The sequence below is a fragment of the Telmatherina bonti genome (genome assembly GCF_933228915.1).
Source record: "Telmatherina bonti genome assembly, chromosome: 3".
In the NCBI taxonomy this organism is placed as follows: domain Eukaryota; kingdom Metazoa; phylum Chordata; class Actinopteri; order Atheriniformes; family Telmatherinidae; genus Telmatherina; species Telmatherina bonti.
Window position 1 is genome coordinate 9,219,612 of NC_136621.1, and position 17,867 is coordinate 9,237,478.

The 17,867-nt window shown below is 40.4% G+C and overlaps 1 protein-coding gene across 1 annotated transcript in view; it reads left to right on the top strand.

Annotated features, from left to right (window-relative positions):
* The window catches only part of rnf38 (ring finger protein 38), a 31,261-nt gene extending 22,075 nt beyond the window's left edge, over nt 1-9,186 (top strand). The window contains exons 4-13 of the mRNA XM_079262090.1: nt 2,361-2,563; nt 2,657-3,026; nt 3,109-3,273; nt 3,462-3,632; nt 4,647-4,835; nt 4,922-5,025; nt 5,139-5,223; nt 5,318-5,439; nt 6,874-6,973; nt 7,135-9,186. Coding sequence (XP_079118216.1) covers nt 2,361-2,563; nt 2,657-3,026; nt 3,109-3,273; nt 3,462-3,632; nt 4,647-4,835; nt 4,922-5,025; nt 5,139-5,223; nt 5,318-5,439; nt 6,874-6,973; nt 7,135-7,200 — 1,575 coding nt within the window. The 3' untranslated portion in view covers nt 7,201-9,186. The remainder of the gene's footprint in view (nt 1-2,360; nt 2,564-2,656; nt 3,027-3,108; nt 3,274-3,461; nt 3,633-4,646; nt 4,836-4,921; nt 5,026-5,138; nt 5,224-5,317; nt 5,440-6,873; nt 6,974-7,134) is intronic.
* The last annotated feature ends 8,681 nt before the right edge of the window (nt 9,187-17,867 follow it).

A 17,867-nucleotide genomic window follows, 5' to 3' on the forward strand; every position in this document is an offset into this window, starting at 1 on the left:
TGTTCGCATTTAGATTTTTCCATGGCCGAATTTTTCTTATGCTGTTATAGAAACCAACCATCGCACGTCCTCCCCGATTTCCTTCACATTGTGAAGAAATATGCATTTTCAGAAAATCCTCATATTTTCATCGGAATCCGTTTAAAGGAGGGAACACTCGTCTGGCATTATCCCTTACTTAAAAAACAGTCATGTGTTAAACTTTCAACTTTATTTTGAGGTTCTTGCATAAAACTGGAGGTTTCATTATGTTATATGTTTAAATTCAGACTTTTTTCATGCCTGACATGTCAATAAGGCTTCAGATGTTCCTGGACAAAATATTTTTATTTTTCATGACTAAAAAGGGTTTTTTTTTCTTTCATTTATATAAAACCTGATGGGCCTGAAGGCCTTATCTTTATAATCTTAAACCCTTATTTGATAGCTTGCACATTTATTCCATCTCAACATCCCCTTTTCTACTAAAGCCTGTCCTATTTGCCAGCTTTTCTGACATCATTGTTCGCTCTGCTAACACCTAAATAAGAAGTTGGACATCAGAGCTGCCAGTGTGCTGTTCGTGTACAGTCTGTTTGGTCCAGCAATGAGAACACATTTCGTTCTGGTTTGCCTGTTAAGAGTATCAGAAGGTAATGTTCTTTGTAGGCTGTCGAGCTCAAACGGTGGCAGCTGCCTATGTGTGAATGTGAATTTGTGCATGTCTGCAGGCGTTTCCATAACTGTGTGTGTTTCTGCAGTCTGCTCTCCAGCTGTTTCCTGTAGCTATCACAATTTTCTTCATGGTAGCTACTGAGTTGTGTTTGTATTTGTATGCATTTAAAAAGTCACTGTCACTTTTTTTTTTTTTTTAAATTACACTTAAACAACACGTCTTTCTCTCTGTTAGGTGTGTTAAAAGAACCTTTGTTTTCTTCAGAAAACAGCAAGGCTACTCAGAAGTGAAGAAAAATCGATTAAAAATCGATGAACCAATATTGATTTAGAAAAATGTCCTTTTTCCTTTCATGTGTTTCCCTTTCCAGTAACGTAAATGACCTTTCTTTGGTTGCCTGTGTTGCTTCTGTCCAAATGCTAGCCTCTCTCCGAGATGATACCAAATTCAGATTTATTCATTCATCGTAGGATAACATTCACCCATGACCCACGTGGCAGCTTCTCACATTAGCAGATAATGCTAACACGGGTTCCATCATGTTCAATAAGAAGCAGATGTTTTGACAAAAACAGGAAGTGACATCAACACGCATGTAACTTCTGCCCCCACAACAAGGTCAAGTAATTACGCTTTAATCTGGTTTTTCACACAAGGCCAGGTTTAAACGTCATCCTTTCATTAAAAAAACCCTAAAAAGTCTGATGTTTATGTGATTTACATGACTGCATGTTAAAGCTGCTCTATGTGTCACACTATGAGTTCGCCCCCGATGCTACACACTCACAGATTCATGTTCACACACACAGGTGAGAGCACGCGTAAGAAAACATGTCAACCAGTTGAACATCAGACAAGAACATGGGTTTTTTTTTAAGGGTGGTGAAGATGGAAACACTCACACCAGTAAGGAGCAGAGCTTTTCTCTTGCTCTGGTGTAACACTGTCATGCCAGTTGTGGCACAGCTGAATCTGCCGTCATTGGAAGCATTTTTGAGCCGTATCGATCAAATTAGATTGATTTAAAACAGCCTACAGTGAATCTAATCGATTCAGAAAATAAAGCCCTACTCGTAAGGGAGAATGACTTATAACTGATACATCGGCATGTCTGGGTATGGTCTTGCCTCACTGAGCACCTAGCATGAGAGTCACTGCTTGACAGTAACTTAAATGACTCACAGATGAGTCAAAAGTAGTGAAACGGAGTACAAGTCATTAGTCAGTGCAGAACTGATGATTACAGAGGCAGCTATGTTACTGGTTTTATGTGTATTACTGACTTTCTTTTGATTTCACAAGAAAGTGGTCACACAGCCATCGAGTTGAGGGTGTGTACTTGAAATTTGCACATGGGCTTGTGAGCGCTTGTTTTCTGTTTGCATTTCCCCACTCCAAGAGGAAGTGACTTTGAACCCTCAGGGCCTCTGAATGCTGGTGGTGTAATATGCTCCTTTTTACCGCCACATTCACCCATGTAAGCTCATAGAAACGCACGCTAGATCATACAGGAAATGCCATGAGCCACAAAGGAACATAGTGTCTGTGCAGTTGTATAGATCGCAGGCCAGAGGGACTGTAAAACATGGTGAAATTGATTTATTTGATAGGAGTGCTATGGGTCAGTAAACACAATACCCATACCCTCTCTTACCCTCCTCTGCTTTCTTCTCTGTCGTTTCCCATTTTTCCACTCCTCCTGCAGAGCGAGGAAAGCCCCAGTCCAAAGCGCCAGAGGCTGTCCAGTCAGTCCGTCTTGGAACATCTAACCACATCTGCTCCCCCACCGTCCACCCCTTCTCCCCCCATCCGTCCCTGGGAGTCAGGACCCCAAAGTCGGAGACAGCCTCACCCCCTCACACACTACCACCAGGAGAGATGTGTCACTCCTGTGCGTCACAGACGCAGGTAGAGTTCTGGTTTCATTTCTTACACTTTTACACTTTTTATAACGAGTCAAGTCCAGGCTCTAGATATGAATCTGTCTTTTCACCGTTACAGCCCACCTGCAAGGCGCCAACGTGGCCGTCTCTCCAGACCCTCCCGTCACCTGCCTCCTCATCACCACCCTACCACCCAAGGCCCTACATCTCGCCTGTCACCGTCTGAGCTTCAGGATGAAAATTACCACCACAGCCCTCTCACCTCCACACGTCAAATGTACCCAACTCACACTCCAAGCACCTACGCTCAGCCTCCAACATCTGTTGGTGTAAGGTCAGGTTCAGAAGAGCCCCGGGCTTTCCACCCTCCCACTTTGTCACCACGACTACTGCACCCGGCCACTCACCAGCACCCCCATCACAATCAACAACACCATCATGCAACTCAGCAGCAGCAAGGAACCATGGTAATGGATCTACATGAACGGGTGAGTTTGCAAGTATTATGAAACAGCTGGTGGTGTTGTACATGTTAGACTTTATATTAACGACTGTGCTGATTATCTTTAGCTGCAGCAAGCCAGTGTACCAGTTTCTTACACTGTGACCCCGGTCCCTCCTCACGGCCTTGCAGCGTCGTTGTGTAGTGGGCAGCATCTTCCTCCTTCCTGCTCCTCCCAGCAACAGGTCCCTGCCTGTAGTGTGGTCTTCAGCACTGGACAACACTACCACCCAGTGAGTGATGTGAAAGAGTGGTTATTGTGCAGCTTTTAAGCCTCAGCCAAAGGAAGATTGGAAGATATGGAAGATTGATTATCAAGTCACTGCTGCCACCTTGTGGCAGGACTGCACATTTCAATTAATGCACAAAACAAAAAGAGCACATTTTAATTTCTGCTTTCTTCTCTTCTTGTCTTTTCCAGATGTTACAGGCATGTTCAATGCAGCATTTGCCAGTTCCCTATGCCTTTCCTTCACTACTATCCAGTGACCCCCAGTTCCTGATTTCCCCCCCAACTCATCTCTCTCACCACCCACCTCACCTCCCGACACCCGCACAGTTCCTGCCTTTCCAGACACAACAGCCACGATCGGTATGTGAGCCATTTATTCCCCACAACTTTATCTCATGTCTAACAGTTAACTTGTGTTGTATTGAGCTTCATTGCAGTAGAAAGGAGCCACGATGCTGCTGCATCCTATAGAAGTTTTATTGAGGTTAAAAAAAAAGACATTAACTGTCTTGGAGTATTTATTGCTCTAAATGAACTCCAGTAAAATGTGGGTCAAAATTCAGTTTGGTGGGTATGAATAAAGACTTACTGGCCACTTTGACAGGTGATGGATGTGTCTTTGAAGTGAATGAGAAGAAACAACTCGCGTCAGGAAGAACTGAATATTCAGCTGCAGCTCAGCAGGCATTGGCCGCGGCGTTAGTTTGATGAGCTTGTGTGACCAATCAGATCAAACTGGTAGCAGACTTTCTGAAAACAGTGCGGTCGTACACACCAGGCTCACAGAGAAACATGGAGAGACTAATTTAAATGTCAGCACATTAGAAAAGAGAAGAAATGAACAAAGGTGGAAAAATAAATAACACCTGTCTGTATTTAAATGATATTTGAGACTAAAAAACTGAGAATAGAATCTGTTGCATGAAAATTTGTGTCACTTTAGCCGATATGTCACAATGTCGAGACTTTGGCCTTTATTTATTTGTACATTTGATTTGTTTTTTTGTGCTTCTATGATCAACTATTCATGGAAACTTAGACAGCTTAAAATGTTAACTAATAACTAAAAGCATACAGTAAGACTTTTGGCTGATGTTGTTCATGAAGTTTATTCTGAACAAAATGCAGCTGAAGTTTAAATGAAATTAAAAGTTTAGTAAGTTACTTAATAAATTTGTTCCTTGTAGTTATTGTTTTTATGAAAAACTAATGAAAACATCTTAAAGAAACATGTCTGATTAAAAGATGCCCTTTCAGTCTGGATTATTTTCTACCAGAGAAAAGTCGGCTGGTCACTTCACAAATTTATGAAAATAAAAAGACATCAGAGGTCTTTGGTGAACATCTGTTGACACGCCTGTCATTTTGTTCCAGCCTTTACAGAGAATCGAAAACGAGGTTGATATTGTGGGAGAGCAGATCCCAGTTGGTGGAGGCTTCAGCTATGCACACCATCATCACCACCACCACCACCACCACCAGCCTCCCTCCACTCTGCCACCCTCCACGCCTCTCCAGTTCCTTTCGCACCATGACCCCCTGTCGCCGGAGCTTTTCACAGTGGTGCGTACATGAATTAAGTTTTGTATTTATTTGGATCAAAGTCGACTTTTCTGTGTGTGTGTTTTGACTGTAACTTCCTGTCACAGCCGTATCCCCACTTCATTCCTCGCCGATTCACAAGTCGCCGTTACCGCTCGCAGCAGGTTGTGCCCCCGTCTCCTTACCACCACAGCTTCCTGCCTTACTTCCTGTAAGTCTCTCTCACTTGCTCTAGTTTAGGTTGTCTTGTATGAGTGAATTTTTGAGATTTGCGAAAACCTCAGACTGGTAATAAACTCCTTCCTCGTCTTCAACCACCTGCAGGTCTATGCTTCCTGTTCCCCCAAATGTGGCTCCTACGATCAGTCTGGAGCTGGATGTGGATGACGGAGAAGTGGAAAACTACGAGGTCGGACAAACAGCTGCTACGTCATTAATGTTGCCAGATGATGCCACAAATCTAACTTGTAAATGAACTTTGGGTGTTTATGTAAAATCTGCAGGCTTTGCTGAACCTTGCAGAACGTCTGGGAGAAGCGAAACCCCGCGGTCTAACCAAGGCAGATATAGAACAGCTTCCGTCCTATAGGTTCAATCCCAACAACCACCAGTCTGAACAAACGCTGTGAGTACCGCTCTTCTCAGGAAGTCGCTGCAGTTGTTGAGTCTTGTGCATATTTTTTTTACGCCTCTGCTTAAAAACTCCTCACATAAATGAAAGTTTGCAGATCAGAAAATTCATCAAAGATGTTGAGATGGTGCGCTTTTGACTCAGACTTTGCACCCAATACAGATGACAACAGATTCGATTACAAAAGGCTTAACTTCTTACCTCTCATGTTTCCACAAGGAGGCGCTAGATATTTGCAAGTCAGATGTCACTTTGACCAAGACTTAAAAAGGCTTTGGAAGATGAGGGTTTGGGATTTATGCAGGTGTTTCCATCTTTAACCAAGTAAGGAGAGTACATTAAAGTCAATCTGGCATTTTGGTATTCAGCCATCTAAACTGGAAGGGACAGACTATATAAGGAGAAAGAAGGGGAAACAGTGAAAGGATGTGATTTACAGTGGACTATCACTGGGTCAAACATATTGCGCGGGTTCTGCTGGAAAACCCATCCAGAAATGGCATGCAGGAAAGGGGACACTTGCTGGAGACCAAGAGTGGGGCCAGCCATACGCATATCTTTTGGAGCCGTCAGTTCATTAGACCCTACTGGGAAGAAATCGACATTTTCAGAACATATTGGTTGTAAATATTCCTTCTCTGTAAACATCTATCTGGGTGATAAAAACTGGAGCACTGCTGACAGAAACTGTATGTTTCTAACTGCAAGCAACAAGGATTCACCAGGGAAATGTCTAAAGGTGGAACCACCTTGTCTTGATGATTGGTTGAATGTTGTATTTTATACCTACAGAATTGTTTTGCACTTAAATTGGGAAAAGAAGAGTTTTATGAGATTTGGTCGAAGTGGACTGAATATGTAAAACGTATTAGATCTGACTTAATTTTAACCCACGAGGGAGTTTGTTTCTCCCTCCCCCTGTCACTGCCATGAGGTATGGACACTAGTAGGTGGTAGGTTCCTGGTTCAGCTGGTCCAGTTATTGATGTAAGAAAAAAACATAGAAAAATTATGTTTGGGGAGGCAATGCAGACTTTTTTCATACCTGATGATAAAAAAAAAAAAAAAAAAAAAAAAAATCCATCTGTATTTTATTGCTTTTTTAAACATAAAAAGACCATGAAAAATAAAATTATGAAATCAGTTTAACTGCATCCAGAAGGTCATGGCAAAGGGAACACTTGTGAGTTTAAGATGTGTAGACTATGGTATATGTTCTACTAGTGTAGAATAGAGATGACAGAGAGCAAAGATTAAAAAAGAAAATCAGGATGAATATGTTTTTGGAATGACGCAGATGGAGCTCTAAACCTTTTTTTGCACAGTTTGGCTCCATCTGCCCTCATTTTGGGGACCTCAGGTCTTAAAAGGATAATTTTTTTTACTGGGAAACAGGGTGTTAAATGATGGTGGTATTTTGTTTTACAGATGTGTGGTATGCATGTGCGACTTTGAGTCTCGCCAGCTCCTGAGGGTATTGCCCTGTAATCACGAGTTCCACACAAAGTGTGTGGATAAGTGGCTTAAGGTGAGTGAAAACCTTCCTTTAGTTGGATAATTGGGCCTTAAAATGGAACAAATTAATCTATATTCATCCTTATGTAGCCAGCTGGAATCGGCTGGCATGTTAACAGTTTCAAGACACACAAAGGTTTTAATTGAACATGTTTTCTTATTTTGTCACTACAGGCTAACCGGACCTGCCCAATCTGTCGAGCCGATGCCTCTGAGGTCCAGCGGTCCAGTGCTCCATAAGCCTGGACTTTGTGTCTCAGACTCTGAACAGTCACTGTCATCAGGAAACTGATTAGAAATGTGGAAGTCTTACACTGACTCCTGCTCTCACAACCGCTGGACTCGTGATTTAGACGTTTCCTCCTCTCCAACTCTGCGGTCTCCTGATGGCTGCAAACCACTATGAATGGCCTTTACTCATACAGGTGGACGTCTGTGTGCATATTTTTAACGACATCATGACCCCTTCCTAATTGTTTGGACTTGTTAATAAAAGAAAATACGTTAAAAGAAAATATGTGATACTAAAAGCCTTCGAGGAAAAATTGGCATTCCAAAGATGATATTGATTACGTGGCTTTTAACCTTCTGGTTGTAGCTAAAAGCATTTGGATCCTGGTGTGGACAGACTGTCCTTTTCACCTTTTGTTTCATTATGTTGAAATCAAAAAGAGTTTTAATGTATTTGAGTTCTTGCTTCCTTGGTGTGAGATCAGTCTGTGTTGGGGGGAACACATAAAAGCTTCACGGTGTGTCGGTGAGCTTCACCGAAACAAGGAAAACAAATCTACTATCGAGAAAAAAAAGATCTTTTTGTGTAATTTGAGTTTGTGCACCACGTGGAACGCTGCTTTTACTGTATTTCTCAGTTTTGTTCCCCTCTACAACACACTGATTCGGACCCACTTCAGAGCTAAAATACTTTTCCGGTTCCAAAGTTCAGGACCAGGAACACCTCGGGAAGTTATCGGTTCTCATCTCGTCCTTCGTGGTTCTTGTTTTGTTTTTACCACAAGCTACTGATGCACAGCTTCAACGCTTTGTCTTCCCATCTGTATCATTCTTATCTGAAATGAGGAAGGGTGTGGGCTATGAAAAGGACATTTTCCTTTGTTTTCAAACTAAATTTTCACACACACTCACCTCACCAGCTTTCTTATGGGAATAAGGCATGTTAAAACGTGACTGTCTGTCCGGGTACCTTCTTGTTTGTGTTGACAGGTGTCAGTGGGTCATCCACCACTGGCAGGGGTCAGCTTTAGGAAACCTGTGAGCTCTCAGCTAGATCAAGTATGTTTCACTGGCCGATTTAACACTTCTGCACTTTAATACTTAAAACTGATGACCTACACTCAGTCGTTCCACTCTCAGCAAACCACAGTTTCCAGTATCACTGAATCAACATATGTCAGCCCATCCTCTCTCTATGGGCCCGTTCATTTCCAAATGTACATTTCCTGAAAGCCTTGTGTCAGGAGGACTTTTCCTTTAACATGTTCCACTTTTCAAATATTCCCATCAATTTCATTCATTCTTTATCTGAACCTCTTAATGCGTTCAAGGGTGGCGGAGGGGGTGGAGCCCATCCCAGCAGCCTTCGGGCGAGAGGCGGGGTACACCCTGGACAGGTCGCCAGTCCATCGCAGGGCCCAATTTATTTCATTTCTAGATAACAAGAACACAGATCATGCACTGTCTGGAGTGTGTGATCAGAAGTGTGCTGGGAAAAGCTTACACCTGAGAAGGTTTCCATGGTGATGCACTTTCTCCAGGTGTCTGCCATCACATCATCAACACAAACATGTTTGTTCAAAAGATGTTTTTATTTTCCAGAAAGTGCAGACAAACACATTCATCAATGTCTGGAGAGAGAAATGTTTAAATAAAGACTTCTTCAGCATCGTTGGTGTATGAAATCATGTGTTAGCCTTTGGAATGAATGGAAATGCTCTTTTCTGTCATCTTCTTTCAGGGTCATAATTGTAACCATCAATTTCATTTTGTAGCATTGTTTTGCATCTAATGTGGGTTTTTTTTCCTTTCTTGGTACAATAGCAATTACCTCAGTTCTATTTATGTCTTTTCAGAAAATGACACAAGCATTAGTGCTTTCATTTTGCTGATCTTTTTCATGCAGATTGCGGGGTTTTTCGTACACGTTTTCCCTCAGACACTATGAAACTGTATTATTAAAATGGTGTCATAGTAGTTTCATTATGTATTATATCTGTAACCAAAATCATTTGAAGGCTTGTTATGACAAAAATGAAATTTGTAACTAAATTTGTACATTTTTTTAATGAGAGTTACTACTAGTAATAGACTTCAAGTAGTGCAATGACTTTTTTTAATCCTTTATCCCATCTTTTGGATTTCAAAAGCTGGTTCGTCAATAAATGTATAACATTCTCTTTTAAGTGTATTTTCCAGTTATTTCATCATTTATTTCATGACTTTCTGTCATTGAAGTATTATTCTTTTCAAATATCTTTATTCATAACGGTGGCCTGATAGGATGGCGATGCTGTCAGCAAATGTAGAACAGATTGATTCATGTTTCATATTTACTGAAGTAACAATTCATTCATCCCGGTAAAAATCTAGTAGTGGCAACTTCTCCACACTAATCTAACCAACAAACTGAATAATTATTCATGTGTTAAAGATGATCACTGTTAACTTGTTTACAACTAGATTATTCATGACAAAATAATGCTCTTTTTTTCAAGATGTATTTAGGCTTTTGAACAAGAAGTAAATAACTAATAGATATACCTCATGTTAAACTGGATCAGCTCTCTTAGGACTGATGCTGCGGTTGATCAGTGGTGAATTTTTGGATTAAACTGGCCGTGAAGTTGCTGTGACAGTGTGAGCTCCTTTCCGTATTGCTCTGATGATGGACATAAGATGAATATAGAATATAATAAACGATAAGATGAACTATGAGTAGGAAATAGAAAAATAAAGATGGCACCCACCTCGCCCAAAGGGAAAATTGGATAAATGAGAGCGGTGATGCTGAGGTCCTGGGAAGAAACCAGGAAGGAAGGATGGTTTTAGTCATTTTGTCAAGTATGTGAACGCTTAACATGATTTATCCATTTATATCATGAAGTTAATGTTATTCAGGATGCAAAGATACAAGTTGTACTGATGATGATGATGAACTATTATTCTCAGTCGATTCCTTGTTAGATGTGATGAAGTTGGAATACAATGTTTAACCTGATATTTATTCATGCCTATGTGTGTTTTAGAGTCGGTTCAAACCACAGTAAGCTTGAATTTTAAGTGCATTTATTTGGTAAAAATCACATATATGTGGAAAAAAACTGGTTTATTCATGTGTCCATGTTTTTTTTACATGACTCTACAATAGTCATACGTTGTAAAACATCAAACCAGATGAAAACAATTTATTTACATATTCTATCATCTACGTTTTGTTTTGGGGGGGGTTACTGAATGGGAAGTGCTGAAAGAAAATGCTACAACTAATTTCAAGATTCAGTATTATACAGATCAGCAGTCCTGTAACATTTATGAATATGTATCATTGCTGGCAGATATTAATTAATGTGCTTTCTGTTGACAACTTTGCACACCAACACCTACGAGAAACAGTGAGATGAAGATTTGAAAAAAATGTACAGGTAAGCATATGCACAGAAAAATATGCTAAATATAAGCCATGCAGCTCTACAGTTGTGTGCATCAGGAGTGCAGAAGGCTGATGACTTGTGGGTAGAAACTGTTTCTGAGCCTGCTGGTTCAGGCGCTGATGCTCCCAAACTGTTTTAGACGGTTGGAAAGTTGAGAATTTGGGAGATCGGAGTCAGAGAGGATCCCTCTGGTCCTCCTCCTGCAGCTCTGGTTGCACCAAATTATTCAGCAATTTTACAGAAAATTGGCTCCTAATTGTTGCTTTTACTTCTCATCACAATGACACAATGGCAGACATGACAATGAAATTCAGCTACATGATGGAAGAAAACAGTTGGTGAGATGATGAAGCTGCGTCACGCCACACGCCCAAATGACAACAGTTTAAAATGCCAAGAAGTGATGAGTCAATTTGACACATGCCTGTTACCTCGCCTGTCCTCACCTCCTCGGCTTGTTTTTCTCTTGGGGTTGGATATGGTTGGAAGATAAGCGTTGAGGATGTGCAAACAGGGAAACGAGATAAGGGACTCTTGTCAGTCGCTGCTGCCGTGGTTGTAGAAGGGCTTCAGAGGGAGAGCTAAAGCAAGTTAGGACATTTTCCAATCACTGAAAGCCAAAAATTGATTTCTTGTAAGCGGCTGGCAACAAATTACACCATTACAACAAACTAATTGATCAGATTTGAGTGATACTGTAAGAAGAGTTTACTGAAATACTGTATGTCTATGTAGTTCTCATTGATATGGAAGATTACTGGGATGTTGACCTTCCATAAACCTATCCTGAAGTCCTATGTCACCATTAAAAACTACATAAATAACATCTCTGACAATAAAAAAAAAAAAATCACAGGGCTAATCACACTGATCCTGAATTCAGACATGATGGCTGGTTGGTTGTTTTTGACTACATCAGCCTGTAAAGTAAACCAATCATACAGAGGAGACAGGTTGGAAGAAAAGATTAGAAAACAGAAATACTTGTACATCAGAGCATCAACCATTTATTTACAATCACACACGCCTCTTTTCAGAGTGTTTACTAAATAATCACACAAGATTTATCTCAATGAAAGGTTCACATATGAATGAAGATAATGTGGAGATGCAGCCATGCTGTTGGAGCATCCTGTCCAACACATCTGTCTGTGATGTTTAATAAAATTGCTTACTTGACCTGTTACTTTAATGTTATTTAAATTTTTTAGATCTAACATTTCCAGTTAAAGTGTTGTTTTCTTGTTTGACAGAACAGTTTTTTTTCCCAGCAGAGATGATTTTCCGGTGTTTACCACCAGAGGACGACATTGCTCCAGAAACGTCCTCGACCTCTTCATCTGTTGGCTGATGGGTCCACCGTGTGGCAGAACAGGTCCATATACAGAAAGGTGAGGGAGAAATCCATTTGAATGGCATTAATGTAACATTAAAAAGTGTAAAAATGTGGCTTATTTAATTAAAGAATGTTTACAGTATTATTTTTGTTCGCAGTTAATCTGCATTCATGTTACTTTTAAGGAAGGTAATATTTCTCTTTCATCCATGCTGATCTGCAAAAGTCTAAAACCCCAGTATTTGTTAGTACATATGCACTGGATACTTGCTGTTCATACTGTTTCTTTCTTTGGTTGGGTCATCTGATGAAGACATCTGCTTCCCACCTTGCTGAGCTGCTGGACCTTGGCTCCCTCCCATACACAAGTATTTAGGCTAATGGACGAGGTCTGTGCCAGAATCTTTTAGCGTTTGCTGAGAACTGTACCTGTCACAGTGTTTCCCAACCTAATTTCCTGTAGAACTCCATTAATAAAAATATCAAAACACAGCTGTAGAGATCTACCTACCCCATGCTAAAACCATGCATGGCTTTATGCTTTCTCTCAATAATGCTCGTCACAACACATGATGCACTCTGGCTGCTCACCCTGATCTGTCCTTAAAAAACAACAAAGTTAAAGCTGGGGTAGGTAAGACAGGCCAGTACATCAGGAGACGTGGAGGAGGCGGTGGGAGGGCAACAGCCCAGCAGCAGGACCGCTACCTCCTTCTTTGTGCAAGGAGGAACAGGAGCACTGCCAGAGCTCTGCAAAATGAGCTCCAGCAGGTCACAAATGTGCATGTGTCTGCTCAAACAGTCAGAAACAGACTCCACGAGGGTGGTATGAGGGCCTGACGTCCACAGGTGGGGGTTATGCTTACAGCCCAACACCGTGCAGGACGTTTGGCATGTGCAGGTTCTCAAAGCACATGTGACAGACGTGACAGTCTGGAGAACGTTCTGCTGCCTGCAACTTCCTCCAGCATGACCGGTTTGGCAGTGGGTCAGTAATGGTGTGGGGTGGCATTTCTTTGGAGGGTCGCACAGCCCTCCATGTGCTCGCCAGAGGTAGCCTGACTGCCATTAGGAACCGAGATGAGATCCTCAGACCCCTTGTGGGACCATATGCTGGTGCGGTTGGCCCTGGGTTCCTCCTAATGCAAGACAATGCTAGACCTCATGTGGCTGGAGTGTGTCAGCAGTTTCTGCAACACGAAGGCATTGATGTTATGGACTGTCCCGCCCGTTCCCCAGATCTGAATCCAGTTGAGCAGATCTGGGACATCATGTCTCGCTCCATCCACCAACACCAAGTTGCACCACAGACTGTCCAGGAGTTGGTGGATGCTTTAGTCCAGGTCTGGGAGGAGATCTCTCAGGAGAACATCTCCTCATCAGGAGCATACCCAGGCGTTGTAGGGAGGTCATACAGGCACGAGGAGGCCACACACACTACTGAGCCTCATTTTGACTTGTTTAAGGGACATTATATCACAGTTGGATTAGCCTGTAGTGTGTTTTTCCACTTTAAATTTGAGTATAACCCCAAATCCAGACCTCCATGGGTGATACATTTGATTTTCATTGATAATTTTTGTGTAATTTTGTTGTCAGCACATTCCACTATGGAAAGAACAAAGTATTTAATAAAAATATTTCATTTATTCAGATCTACAACGTGTTACTTTAGTGTTCCTTTCATTTCTATGAGCAGTGTTTTTCGTAAGCTTCTTCTCCCGGCTCCCCTCCTCCTCCCGCAATGCATACCTCCAGAGGGGGAGGAACCATGAAAAGGGCGCTACTTTCACATCTGGCCCCCAACATTACCTCCCCCAGCTTTAAGCTAAACATCAATAATAAACTTTTATTTATTCCTTTTGAATAATCTGCATATATGTTATATGAATGAAAAGATGCAAGTAAATCCAGAAAAGGCATTAAATACTCCACTACTGTAGCTGCAGCAGCTCAATGACCTAACCAAACACATCAATGACCAAAACTGAGTGGCTGGTCAGTGTGTGACCCCCTATTTAGTTTTATTTTTTTTCTCTCATTTTTGTGACCAATGATATTTGTGTTAAAATATAGTTGTAAAGCAGATTTTCATGAATCCATTTATTTGTTTGGTTTCAAGTGTTTTTAACCAGAATGCTGGTTCCAAAATGTCTAAATGCTAATAAAAAACAAAAAAACAAAAAACAAAACCAAAACAAAAAAAAAGATTTAAAAAGTTTCAAGAATCTCAGATTGAGACCATTGTTCTGTCTGAATAAATGGCAAGGTGATGTGTATACAGTCTGCCTGACTGTTTCTCCTGGTGCTGAATATTTCCTTAGCAAAGCTGTTGTCTTCAACTGGCCCACATCAACACTGGTTAAAACACAATGAAGTGGCTGGAAATGATTTTGTTTGTTAAGTGTCCTGAGATGATTTTGTTAAAAATTGGTGCCACACAAATAAAGCTGGATTGAACTAAACTGAATATTAGCAGGATGAGGACGACAACCTCCCCACCAAACACCAGACGTCCATGGATCTTGTATTTTATTATTAAATCTGGTCAGTTTATCGAAACATTTGTTAAACTCATTAAAACAGGTTCAAATTTGGGCCGTGTTTCGGCCTCCGATTATGACTGGATTCAGACCGAAGATAACATGAGTTAAGCAAAGTTAACTTTTGGGCAACATCTGATCAATGTGCCTTGAACTATGTTTGCTGCAGGTAGCACACTAACTCCTCATTATGGCCACAAACAAGCCACTAAGAAAAAGTTGAATTATCCTTTTAAAAACAAAAGAGAGAATGGAAAAATTACACAATTTTCTAAAGGTAAATGGGTGTCAAATAATGTTATGTGGGCAAGATGTAAAAGAATTAAGTGTTTTGTTTTTTAAATAAATCTTATTGTAAATATGTTTTAGTTTATTTATAATTTAAAGTGGTTATTTAAATCCGGACCAGAAATATCTATAAAACAAACTGAGTTTAGTCCTCAGATCAGGCACTTCCAGCAGTTTCATAAAATCCAAATGAAGGGAGAACATTTGCAGCATTTCACATTCCCAGGACATTCAGAAAAACACATCTGAATCTACTGTATATCTATTTAGGTTTTTCCTTTATGCAGTTAAATTTCACCATGTGGAACAAAAAGAAAGGTTTGCCATAATAAACTGTGGTTAAAAGATACTTATGTTTATATGTAGTCTTTTTTGTGAACTGTTTTTTTTCTAGTTACTGATTTGGTGAAAGAGCAACTTCTTAACCAGACGTAGAGGTCTGCAGACATCCTCTTTTACATGCCTTTTCTACATTGTGAAAAGGATTTAACCAAATCCCAAAGTTGAGCAAAGCTGTCTCTTCAGCTGACATTGTGCTGGTTGGATCGTTTGTCCTAAAACCCCCAAATTACAACTTACCAGTCCGCTCACTGGCAGGGGTCAGGATGGCAAGGTAGACGGAGATTTTTGAACCATCCCACCAGGTCCCTGTACCACAAAGCCCACCTGCAATGGGCAACTCTTCAATGCGGCCATGGCCACAAACATATCTGGCAGGCATTGCGGCATCTCTTTGTTCAATCTTCACATTTTGTTGGTCTTTTCTGCTTCTTGCAGAGCAGGACACTTTCCAAATGCTAATGAAGCAAACTCAAATGCTCTTTTTAGGATGAACTTTTAACACAGGTCCCATTGCGCTGTCCTTTACGTGTGTATGTGTGTGTGTTTTTTTTTTTTAACAAAAATCACAGATGAAACATCAGATTAGTTGCTACGATCAAGTCTGAAAAGGAGCAGAAGAAATGAATTAATTAATTGACCGATAAGTAAAGCTGAATAATTAACAACTCAAGTTATTAATATATGACAGGAGATTATTCCATCCCATAATCCCTTTTGTGAATTTCAAAGGAATTTTACATTTATCCAGATGTTTTATGATGCATTTGGATCAATATGAGTGTGAGCAGCCTGACATGTTTCCCTTTTATATCTTATTCTTTTCATTCTCAACAACAAACCTTAATAAGAAGGTAATATTTATCTTATATATGAGCATAATAATATATGATAGTCTCAGTGTAACTTTGTGATGAGATCGGAGTAGATGAGGTCGGTCAGGAGACACCGATAGGCTGAGGTATTAAGTGTCATGTGCAGGTTCTACCTGTCATGTGGAGTCAGACTTCATAAGTGACAAGACAGACAAAATCCATATTTGATGCTTATGGAGTCAGATTAGGTAGCCTAGAATACCATTTAAAAAATATGTTTTTCCCCTCTATAAATACCTGTAAATTTTCTTTTTTGTCCAAAAACTTAGACCATGTTTAAGATTAGATCCAGCTGAGATCAGCTGTAGCTGCAGATCAACAGAAAATAGAACAATATTCATGAATAGCAAAGCCAATTTTGTCATCTTAAATCTGAGGCTGAGCTCAGTTAATAAAGTACCTAAACAGTGATAATATGAGAGATACAGTTGATACCACGAATAGCATTTCATGCAGAGCAGCACAGACGCGCAGAGCACATGTTTTTATCTCGCCACTAAAAGCGTTTCTACATCTCAGTCAGAGAGGAACCACTGTGGAAGCAGTAACCAGCACAAGTACTGTTCACTGAAATGCATCTAGTGCTGAATGAAACTTATTCCGCTTACGTTTGTTCAACTTACTTCAACTCTGAAAAGCCAAAGAAATGCCAGTAGACGATAACACACATAACTAAAAACACTGCTGCTGGGTCTGAATGAAACACTTAAAAAGTACAAGATGTAAGAATTACTGACATTTATTGTCACTGAGATCGGATAGACGTGACTTCAAAAACTAAGCAGAGTTGTGAATGGATGGTGGCCGTCAGTGGCCAAATTTCTTCCAGACATAAACATTTTTTCACAAAAATGGACCCACTGCAACATTTCAATCAAACAGAATTAAAAAATACTGAACAGTCATGTCGGTAAAGTGACTGAATACCCACAGAGAAACAGTTTTTAACAATATATTTTTTCTCTCATTGAGCTTCGATTTTCTTACACACCACACTTTTTAAGCAATTTCCATAAAATACTGAATTTCCATGTCATACACTCAAATCACAAGTTAAACTAAGTGTGGTCGCATTTTCATTCAAGAACAGTTGTCTTTTTCTGACATATTATGTCATAACACTTTTCTTTTTTTTAACCCTGTGATGTTTTCCGATGGAATGAAGGAATAAAGTCTTGGGAAAGACAACAAGGTTAACTTTATACAGCTGCTATTTTTTAAGTCTAAAGGTGGATAATGTATTGTTCTATTAGCTTAGAGAGAACAACTGAGGGCTTTGATCCTCTTTTCTTGTATGTAATTTTATTATAATCCACAGATGTGCTTGTTCCAACAGGTAATTGGATTATTTAACTTGATCTTAGTGTAATGATGATAAAATATAAATGAATACTTGCTGTACCCCGCATAATTTTCCTCTGTTTTCCTCCTACCAGTTGTATGAAAGTGAAAACTGTTCTGTCTCTGTGTCACTAAAATGACATGGGGGTGAGTGGGGCATTATTATTTATTCAGGACCTAGACTGAGTTCATGCTGCACTTTTGAAATGAATCGGACCCATTAAAAAAAGCGTTTCACTGTCATCCTGAGGCGATTTGCATCAGATCATAGTGAGCAAGTTGATCAGATTTCTGTCAGAGCTTTGATCAATATCTTCCATGTTTTCCTACAGTACCTTTTCCTACAGTAAATGCTGGATAGGACAAAAAAAAAAACAAAAAAAAAACAGACAGGGAGGTTTGGCCCAGGCGCTTACAGCTCAGCAGCACCTCCTCCTGGCCGGGCAGAGGAACTGCACAACTCACCCTTGCGGGCTGTCGGTATCATCACAACAACTGTGTTCACGCATGCGCAGTCCGT